Source organism: Coregonus clupeaformis, chromosome 28 (genome assembly GCF_020615455.1).
Source record: "Coregonus clupeaformis isolate EN_2021a chromosome 28, ASM2061545v1, whole genome shotgun sequence".
In the NCBI taxonomy this organism is placed as follows: Eukaryota; Metazoa; Chordata; class Actinopteri; order Salmoniformes; family Salmonidae; genus Coregonus; species Coregonus clupeaformis.
The window spans coordinates 32,271,343-32,282,519 of NC_059219.1; the positions used below are offsets into that span (position 1 = coordinate 32,271,343).

General features: G+C 41.0%; 2 gene segments (V, D, J or C); one reads left to right on the forward strand and one right to left on the reverse strand.

The window, feature by feature from the left end:
* Positions 1 to 685: 685 nt before the first annotated feature.
* Positions 686 to 1,052, forward strand: LOC121543463 (the record flags this gene model as incomplete). The annotated part of the segment is given in 1 exon segment: positions 686 to 1,052. A coding segment is annotated over 1 exon segment (324 nt), but the record flags the coding sequence as incomplete, so codon positions are not given.
* A 2,099-nt stretch (positions 1,053 to 3,151) lies between these two features.
* Positions 3,152 to 3,716, reverse strand: LOC121543453. The segment is given in 2 exon segments: positions 3,152 to 3,486; positions 3,602 to 3,716. Coding segments are annotated over 2 exon segments (408 nt in total).
* Positions 3,717 to 11,177: the final 7,461 nt, after the last annotated feature.

Sequence of the window (11,177 nt, forward strand, 5' to 3'; positions counted from 1 at the left end):
CCAGGCTAGATAGTTAGTACCATACACATCACTGCTGGTTTTACAGTTCAGAGAGACTGTCTTTCCTAGGAGAACAGATTCCACTGTAGGAGTCTGAGTCACAACGTACTGTCCACTGGATTCTGATAAATTGACTGAAAAAATGTCTGTGAATGAAATAGTATAGTAATTCAAAGTACTGAATAGAAATATTAACTTTGATATACATTTAAATGGAGTAGATCTAATAATATTTTCAACAATAAATTCGGAAAATTGTAACATTGAAAGCAGAAAGCAAGTGTCCAGATGAAGATGGTAAAAAAAGTCATTGTTGTTGTGGGTTCTGTTGTCATGAAGGACAGCTCTCAGTCATGAAGTCTTAAACTCACAGGGCTATATATAATATTAGAGCAGCGGAGAAGATGCATTATGCAAATGAATGTTTCAAATCTATTTCAGTTTCCAAGTAGGCTCCCATCATTAGAATATATTTTGTCCTGCATGAACTTGTTTTTAAAATAATAGTAATTAGGTGGGTGCTTATATTTGTCTTTATATTTGTCAAATAAAGTACAGATACCCTACAAAAACTACTTAAGAAGTACTTTAAAGTATTTTTACTTAAGCACTTTACACCCCTGCTTTGCTGAAGATCTTACTGAAGCTGTACTTGATGTAGTTACTTAGTTGATGTGTTCTGTTTGTTCCAGGTAACAGTGTCCCCACCCTCACCGTCCTAACCCCCTCTAGTGAGGAGCTGTACAGTACAACAACAGCCACACTGACGTGTCTGGCCAACAAGGGCTTCCCCTCAGACTGGACCATGAGCTGGAAAGTGGACGGGACCAGCAAGAAGCAGGAGGCCAGTCCCGGGGTCCTGGAGAAGGACGGCCTGTATAGCTGGAGCAGCACCCTGACTCTCACTGCCCAGGAGTGGACCAAGGCAGGAGAGGTGACCTGTGAAGCCCAGCAGAAATCCCAGACTCCAGTCACCAAGACCCTGAGGAGGGCTGACTGTTCTGGGTAGGACCCCTCAGTCACACAGCCCTGTAGAGAGAGGTTGCTGGTTCCTCTGCTTTGACTCTGTTCTGAGATCAGATGTTATCTGTCTTATTGATCACTGACATGTAGACTAACAGAGGGCTTTGCTTGAGTTCATGTGTCAATCCTCTCTGTAGACTGAGGTTGTATCAGTGTTAGATTGGATGTGTTCTGCTTTATTACTATTAGATACTGTAGGAATGTTTGCGTTGATGCTTTGAAAAATAGATTAAAATAAAGATATACGTTTGGAACAACTATTTTTGTTGTCTCTTTCAATAATTAGACTGTAGTCTTAAATGTTGAATGACATAAAAATGAATAACTAAGCAATGACATTTAGGTCTGATCGTTTTAAAATAAACTGTGAATCAGGCTTCATTAATATATGTTCTCAATTGAAACCACATCGTCATCAAACTGTAGTTCATACTAACACAAGATACTACAATGTTAACAGATTAACAGGAGAGGTCTAGATACTACAATGTTAACAGATTAAAAGGAGAGGTCTAGATACTACAATGTTAACAGATTAGCAGGAGAGGTCTAGATACTACAATGTTAACAGATTAACAGGAGAGGTCTAGATACTACAATGTTAACAGATTAACAGGAGAGGTCTAGATACTACAATGTTAACAGATTAAAAGGAGAGGTCTAGATACTACAATGTTAAGAGATTAAAATTAGAGGTCTAGATACTACAATGTTAACAGATTAACAGGAGAGGTCTAGATACTACAATTTTAACAGATTAACAGGAGATGTCTAGATATTACAATGTTAACAGATTAACAGGAGAGGTCTAGATTCTACAATGTTAACAGATTAACAGGAGAGGTCTAGATTCTACAATGTTAACAGATTAACAGGAGAGGTCTAGATTCTACAATGTTAACAGATTAACAGGAGAGGTCTAGATACTACAATGTTAACAGATTAACAGGAGAGGTCTAGATATTACAATGTTAACAGATTAACAGGAGAGGTCTAGATACTACAATGTTAACAGATTAACAGGAGAGGTCTAGATTCTACAATGTTAACAGATTAACAGGAGAGGTCTAGATTCTACAATGTTAACAGGATATTTTTCACCTAGAACCAGCAACCTTTCGATTACTGGCACAACGCTCTTAACCACTAAGCTACCTGCCGCCCCATAGAGTCTTCTCTACCTCCAACCCCCTGGGAACAGAGTGAACATCTGGTGACAGTACTGCTCTATTCTGGGACAAGCAGAACCACCCAGCCCTGTCTATGGAAATCTCAGTTTCACTCACACAGCTACCAGTCTAGTAGTTGAACAGTTTCATTGCCTGAAATACCCTGGATTGGGCCAGATGTGAGGGGTTGGACTGGTTTTAACCTCTATGGTGGATTCAGAGAGGGACACACAATAGATATGCCATCATGTAAATAATGACAGATAATATGAGTATTATACTTTATGTGCATAGTGTATATAGTGCAAAGCAGGCTGGTGGGAGGAGCAATAGGAGGACGGGATCATTGTAATGGCTGGAATGGAATAAATGGAACGGTATCAAACACAACATTTATTCCATTTCAGGCATTACAATGAGCCAGTCCGTCCTATAGCTCCTCCCACCAGTAGTGTACATGTGTCTCATGTTTGAGCCCAGCATGATGTCTCGTTCACAGATCTAACAGTCAGTAACCTGCTCATCAAAATAGTTAATATTATGCTAGAAGATCACATCCATTTAAATTAGACATTTGGTTGAGGTCCAAATGAGAACTTGTTTTAGGTGCTGAAGTGATTCTAACTTTGAAGTAATGTTGATGTCATAACACCTTTTGTTTAACTTCTTGCTTTGCATATGGACAGGTATTGTGTTTCAAAACTTCAAATCACTTTTATATACACTTTGAGCCCATGTCAAATACTATCAGTCATAACCATGATGATGTTAATGATGATGATGGTAATGTGATCTGAATGATTCCTTTCTAACCACTTCGTCACGTTACAGGTGATCTCATCTAGTGACCAGTGTTCCATGTCACTGTCTCTTCCTCCTCAGCACCTGCAGTAGGTCCCAGCTGTAGAAGTACAGTCACTGTGCAATCTGACTGAGGGAGGTTTTTGTACGGCTCTGTATCACTGTGTGAACACATTACCACTGTGGAAACTCTGACAGTAGTAATCTCCTGCATCTTCAGCCTGGACTCCACTGATGGTCAGAGTGAAGTCACTCCCAGATCCACTACCACTGAATCTAGATGGAGTCCCAGAGAAGAGGGTGCTTCCATAGTAGACCAGTAGTTTAGGAGTTTCTCCAGGTTTCTGTTGATACCAGGCTAAACATGGTTTACCTGAACTCCAACAGTTAGGATGCACATTACTGCTGGCTTTACAGTTCAGAGAGACTGGCTGTCCTGGGAGAACAGCTTTCACTGCAGGAGTCTGAGTCACAGTGTACTGTCCTCTGGATTCTGAAACAGAGAAAACAAATATCACCATGCATTAATAACACATTTTCAACAACCTTTTAATTCACTCAAATGATTTACTTTTCATTAAACAAACATGAAACTTAGTTTTCTTTACCCTTGAAGCAGAGGGCAAGTGTCCAGATGAAGATGGTGGTAAAAGTCATGGTTGTTGTGGGTTCTGTTGTCATGAAGGACAGCTCTCAGTCATGAAGTGTTAAAATCACAGGGATATAAACACTCCCAGACTACTGAAGCATGTGCTGTCTATGCAAAGCATCATCACTATGCAAATAGTATTTTGGTTTTCTCACCATCCACCATTATTCAGCAAATTTAGACCATTAAGTATCCATCAGATTAGAACTGAGAGTCCATTACAATCTGATGATCTTACTCCCACAATTGTAAACTAATAACCATAGTCCATGATAATATGTAAATAAATTAAGGGAATAATAAGGGAATACATATTGGTTTAAAGGCTATCATATTTGATTTCTATCAATGTTGTTTAGCAAGACAAAACCATAATGAATACTAGAGAAAATAATGTAACGAACAAACATATAGATATGTGTCTGTTGATTGGTGTTATGGTAATACGGTATGGTAACATATTGATACCTATGGAAAAGAGGAATACTAGTCAGTTTCCACCTCCCATTGATCATTGTTCATGTGTCGCCCCCTGCAGGGAGAGTAATGTTAGTGCAGTGAACTGTGTGGACTGAGCGGACTGAATACTGGACTACTGGACTACTGGACTACTGGACTACTGGACTATTGGACTGACACTGAGAAAAGAGGGGATCCACTGCTCAGGACTGCTACTCTGTTCCTGACTGAGTTCAGCTCCCTCCTCTCCTGTATCTCTGATCAGACACACTGGGACTCTGTGGACCAGCATTACAATACATGAAACCCAGCATCTCCTCTGCATCTTAAGATTTCATTTGATTAATTTATCCTTTATTTAACCTGAGAAGTCACATTGAGATAAAACATTTTTCAATTGAGCTCTGGCCAAGAGAGCAGCATCCATACAGTATACACATGAGACACAACACCAGGGAAAGTAACTGAACTGAATGACTACTGATCCGCACCACTCACTTCTGTCATCATGAAGTGCTTTGAGAGGCTAGTTAAAGACCACAGCATCTCCTCCCTCCCTGGCACACTCAACCCGCTCCAATTCACCTACCGCCCTGACAGATCCACGGACGACGCAATCACTATTGCACTGCACACTGCCCTCATCTACCTGGACAAGAGGATTGTGAGAACTCTGTTCATCAACTACAGCTCGGCCTTCAATTCCATAGTGTTCTATAAGATCACCACAAACCTCACGGCCCTGGGTCTGAACTCCTCCCTATGCAACTGGGTCCTGGATTACCTGACGGGCTGCCCCCAGGTGGTGAAGGTAGGCAACACTTCCTTCTCGACACTGATTCTCAACACTGGGGCCCCACAAGGGTGCGTACTCAGTACCCTCCTGTACTCCCTGTGTACCCACGACTGCGTGGCCTCACACAGTTTCAACTCCATCATCAAGTTCACTGACGACACAACAGTAGTAGGCCTGATTACCAACAACGATGAGACAGCCTACAGGGAGAAGGTAGGCAATCTGATGGTGTGGTGCCAGGTAAACAACCTCTACCTCAGGAAAACAAAGGAGCTGATTCTGGACTTCAGGAGGAATCAGGCTGGGCACGGCTCCATCCTCATCAACGAAGCCGCTGTGGAGACGGTAAAAAACTTCAGGTTCCTCGGCGTACACATCTCAGAGGAGCTGAAATGGTCAAAACACAGGACACCGTGGGGAAGAAGGCACGACAGTGACTCTTTAACCTCAGGCTGCTGAAGAAATTCGGCCCGTCAACGAGGGCCATCACAGTGTTCTACAGGAGCACCATCGAGAGCATACTGTCGCGCTGCATCATAGCCTGGTACGGCAACTCCGCCGCCGCTGACTGCAAGGCACTACAGAGGGTGGTACGCTCAGCCGAACACACCATTGGGTGCACATAGGGCTGTGGCGGTCATGAAATTTTGTCAGCCGGTGATTGTCAAGCAAATAACTGCCAGTCTCATGGTAATTGACCGTTAATTAACATAAACACAATTAGCATCTCCTGGCTTCCACGCATAGCCTACAAGTCACTGATGCAGACCTTTGGAACATCTACATTTTAAAAAGTGAAATAAATCCATGTAATATAGCCTACACCTTCACGATAAATCCATTATTTATTTTAGACAGGTCTAAAGAAACATGATATGAAGAAAATGTAGTCTATTCAGAAGAACAGAATAGCATACTCTGAGTTTTCCTTATGTTAGGCCCTGATCTGGCTATGCCATATGGCTGTGGGCTACACTAGTTAATTTAGCTGACAAGATTTGCTTAGAATTCCATGGCATTATTTTACATTATTTTATAGTATGAAGAATACAAATGAATACAGCTGAATAAAATAGAAAGGATATTTTCTCTGAACGGTTTGAGGGAGTGCGCACATGCAGCTTATTCTGTGTTGAGCGGTTAACAAAGAATCAGGTACTCCTATATGCTTAATTTAGAGTTATTTATTTAACTTTAGTTGTGATACAAACGTTGGGCTAAATGTTCTGATTTTTTATACATTCTAAGGCTGCATGACTCTAATGATGATTTGAAAAAAGCCTTGTTTTTTGTGCAGGCTGTACACACTTCATCAGTCTCTAATTCACAATCTGACAAGCACTTGATAATGCCTAGAATTTCCTGGCGGCATCCCCTTTGTGTGGCCGTTATGCCCCTTCAAAAATCCACACCTTCTGCGGCCAGTGGCCGTTGTGGGCTGAATACAATAACTATAATTCCCTTCTCCCAGCTGCATACTCCGAAGCACCTCTCAATCACATGGCTCTCCATCACGTGATCGGGCCTTTCTCACAGGCTACAAGTGAAGACAGACACGTCAGGACACAACTGCACTCTTCCTTATCCAATTCCGAGGTGCATATTGAAGATATTGGAAGAACTGTCCACATTTACTTTTCATCAGCCAACCAGATGAGTAAGCATAACGAACTGCAAAAGTACTAGCCTATGTCAATCTACTATCCCCCATAGTACAAAAGTTGACCTATTCTATTCTGTGCGAGAAATAAATATTCCAAACATAGTCTGGGACAGTTGTGGGATGTGATAGATCCCAAATTAATACAACCACTAGCATCCCACATTTTTTTTAAGCAATGAGGCTGACACAACAAATCAGAACATTTAGCTTAAAATGTTGATAAACTATTTGGCTATTTCTTCACATTATAAGCACAGCAACGCGAACACGGCAGTAGGCTATAAGCGCAAATGTTCCATTGGATAGGAAAACACCATTCTCAAAACAGACCGCAAATGCGATTCTGCATGTAATGCTTTTATTATAAAGGTGCATTTTTATGTTGAAAAGGATCTTCCCCAAACTTGAACCTCAAGCGCTGCATATATATGCCAGTTAGGCTCTATACCCGTTGTAAAGCAGATTAATGTGCTTCATTTTAAGAAGTTATTTGGCCACTTTAGTTATGATATACATTTTATAAAAACATATAGTCCTATGGGCTAGGCTACATGAGGTGTGCGACTATGTTTTGAAAAATTTGCAAAAAAAAGAATGCTCTGTTTCTTGCCTTAAGCTGGTCATCATTCACAAGAGATAATATATAATTCACAAGTGATATGCTAATATTTTCACCCATCAGACTTGTCACCCATCTTGTCTTTACATATACTAAATAATACATAGTACGTGTGAAATGTGTTTGGATTTGTAATGGACCATTATCATGCACTGTCTGAAAACAGGGTCAGGGGACAAAAATACATCTAATCTATGCACTTAAAAAGCGAATGGAGGAAGCTTTTCCCGTGGTTCATTTTCATGCCAGCCAGGTAGGCTATACTCCTGCTGTAAAGAGATGCAATTTGCTTAATATTAGGAAAGTTGATAAATAAATATAGTAGGCCTAGCCTATAGAAAGCTGATGGGATCCTCCTCTTTTTAATAGAGGCGATCACTCTGTTTTCTCACGCAATTGCATAGCCTATAGAAATGTTTCTGCAACATGTGCTCATGGGCTCTCATGAAGTGTTTGATTAGATTTTCAATGACATTTCCATTGATGTCAGAGTGATTAGAGGGGCAATAGAGTGCTGAGTACCAGGAGGTTAGCAAGTTTGGTAGGATAATAATGATCATCAGCAGCATCAAAGCTTGGAGAAGCCTAATTATCGTGACTAAACGGTCACGTTAAAATTGACTGAAGTAATGACTGGCGTTAATACGGTCACCGTAACAGCCCTAGGTGCACACTGAATGCCCTCCAGGACACTTACAACACCAGGTATTGCAGGAAGGCCCAAGAAAATAATCAGGGACCTCTGCCACCCAAGCCACAGCCTGTTCTCCCCACTTCCATCACTCAGATGTGGGCAGTACAGGAGTATCATGGCCAGAACTAACAGACTGGCCAACAGCTTCTACCCCCAGACCATCAGGCTGCTGAAACATAACAATGAATGGAAGTTAAAACAGTGAAAAGTGCATAAGAGAGTTTAACTGAGTTTGGTAAGAGTGTTTTTAGCTTCACTGCCCCATCATCTTAAAACACTTTGCAAAAGGACCAAAAAATATATAATTTAATTCTGATTGATGATTTTAAATCCCAGATTGGAGGGCTGCTGATCACTGTCTGCACATGTTTTTAAACCTGCTATTTTATTGTGTTGAGAACATTCTATAAAATACAGTTCTGTGATCTCAGACAGTATTGTCCATGACTCCATAGGGTGAATAAAGTGTTAAATACGGCAGTGACCCTAAGATGTCCTCATAAACAAACGTACCAGTGAGTCTGTGACCTCACAGTTAAGGATGGCCATCCTGCCAATTGATATAAGGTACAGTGATGTGTTAGAGGGCTTGTGTTGGTTACTACACTAACAGCATCATGGGCTGTCAGGAAGTCTGTTTCAGAAGATACCAGATTTGAAACTTTTGTAGATAGATGGGTTCATGGTTCTCCATGAGATACTCTATACAAATATTGTTCAGCTCTACTACACACTGTGTCAGTGTACTGGATCATCTCCTCCCCTCAGCACCTGCAGTAGGTCCCAGCTGTAGCAGTACAGTCACTGTGCAGTCTGACTGAGGGAGGTTTTTGTACGGCTCTGTATCACTGTGTGAACACATATTTACTATTGGGATAGTGGAAACTCTGACAGTAGTAATCTCCTGCATCTTCAGCCTGGACTCCACTGATGGTCAGAGTGAAGACACTATGAGATCCACTACCACTGAATCTAGATGGAGTCCCAGACTGAAGTGTTGTAGCATAGTAAATAAGTTTAGGAGCTCCTCCAGGTTTCTGGTGGTACCAGGCTCAGGTTCAGAGAGACTGTCTGTCCTGGTAGAACAGCTTCCACTGTAGGAGTCTGAGTCACAGTGACCTGTGCTCTGGATTCTGGAACAGAGAAATTTAAGATCTCAGAGAACATTTGGTAATGTTGTCTAAATCTCTAGAGTCTCATTTTCTCAATTTGAGACAAAATTAAGATGAAACATTTCAATAAGAAATTTCATTTTAGACCAACAGATTGTAAATCGTACCTTGAATTAAAGACATCAATATCCACACAAAGCTCATGATAAAAGTCATAATTGAAGTCCTGTTGTCATGAAGGACAGCTCTCAGTCATGAAGTGTTAAACTCACAGTGCTATAAACACTCCCAGAGCACTGACGCATGTGCTGACAATGCAAAGTTTCCTATGTAAATATTCTTCCTGGTTATGACCCACATTCAACTGTTAACTATGATTCAGATTATACAGATGATTTTATCATGTTTTAAATAACTTCTACTGTAAATCAGTAATTCAAGATGAACATTTAATGATCTGCGTTCTTCAGTGGATTATAGTCATAACCCAGGACTATGAGTCCCTAATGTATTACACTAGTACTTCAGTACTATCAGTCCCTATTGTATTATACTAGTACTTCAGTACTATCAGTCCCTATTGTATTATACTAGTACTTCAGTACTATCAGTCCCTATTGTATAATACTAGTACATCACTACTATGAGTCCCTATTGTATTATACTAGTACTTCGGTACTATCAGTCCCTATTGTATTATACGAGTACTTCAGTACTATCAGTCCCTATTGTATTATCCTAGTACTTCAGTACTATCAGTCCCTATTGTATTATACTAGTACATCACTACTATGAGTCCCTATTGTATTATACTAGTACTTCAGTACTATCAGGGTGGTACTGAGAGTGCTCTTTGTATAAAGGTGCTCACTCTTGTGTGAAGGAGGTTTTTGTACGACGACTTCACCAGAATGAATCACTGTGGTGGACTTTTGGAAGCGGCACAAAACTGGTGCTGAAAAGTACGTAGTTTTTTTGTCTTTCTCTCATAAAACTAAATGTAATCATGCTATTGAACAACGTTAGGAGATGTTATCATCTTCTCCAGAGGAAAGACTTTTAGGCTATATCTTTTCAGAGATTTCTGTGGACAGATTGGTAGATTGGTAGAGGGCAGAGTCACCAAAGTGAGAGAATTGTTCACATACCATCATGTTTATTTAGCAATAAAACCATAAGCATTCTAACGTGTGATTAATAAGAGCACATTTTGATATACAGTATTGCATCTCAGCTCATTGATCTGTCGAGATATAGCAACTATTTTTTCTATAATAAAACCAACAGTTTGTATTGTATTCATGGTAGATGTTAACACTGACATTGTTTAAAGGGGAACCTCATCTCTAGTTTTGGATAGTATTTTGAGTTTGTTTTGGGCTTGTATCTCAGAGTAGATTTGACCTAAATTAATATGGATATTTCATGTCAGATTTTACATTGTGAATATTAAATGATACTGTATCCAGACTATATATGGTATGTGTTTACTGCATGTTTCACGCCCTGACTCAAGGGACTCGTATATGTTGAGTCAGGGTGTGTATGTTCTATGTTGTATATTTCTATGTTGATGTTCTAGTATGTCTATTTCTATGTTGGCCGGTGTGGTTCCCAATCAGAGGTAGCTGTCGCTCGTTGTCTCTGATTGGGGACCATACATAGGCAGCCTTTTGGCACTAGTTAGTTGTGGGATCTTGTTCCGTGTGAGGTATGTTGTTTGTCTACCTTGGACTTCACGGTTCGTTTCATTTGTTGTTTTGTCATGGTGTTTATTCAATAATAATAAACATGTATGCATATCACGCTGCGCCTTGGTCCGTCCCGTCTGTAAACGATCGTGACAGAAGATCCCACCTAACGAGGACCAAGCAGCGTGTCCAGGAGCAGACAGCCTGGACCTGGGAGGAGATTCAGGCCGGGATGGATCGCCGTCCTTGGGAGGAGACAGTGGAGGCGCGGTATAGAGAGGAGCAGCGGCAATGCAGAAGGTGCCGGCCGAGGAAGAAGCCCGACAGACAGCCCCAATAATTTGGGGGGGGCTAAAAGGGTGGTTGGCGGAGCCTAGTGTTATAGCAGAGCCAACTCCCCGTACTCACGCGAGGAAGCGTGTGACTGGGCAGGATCTGTGTTATGCGGAGCTACGTACTGTGTCGCCAGTGTTCCGGCACAGTCATATACGTCCTGTGCTA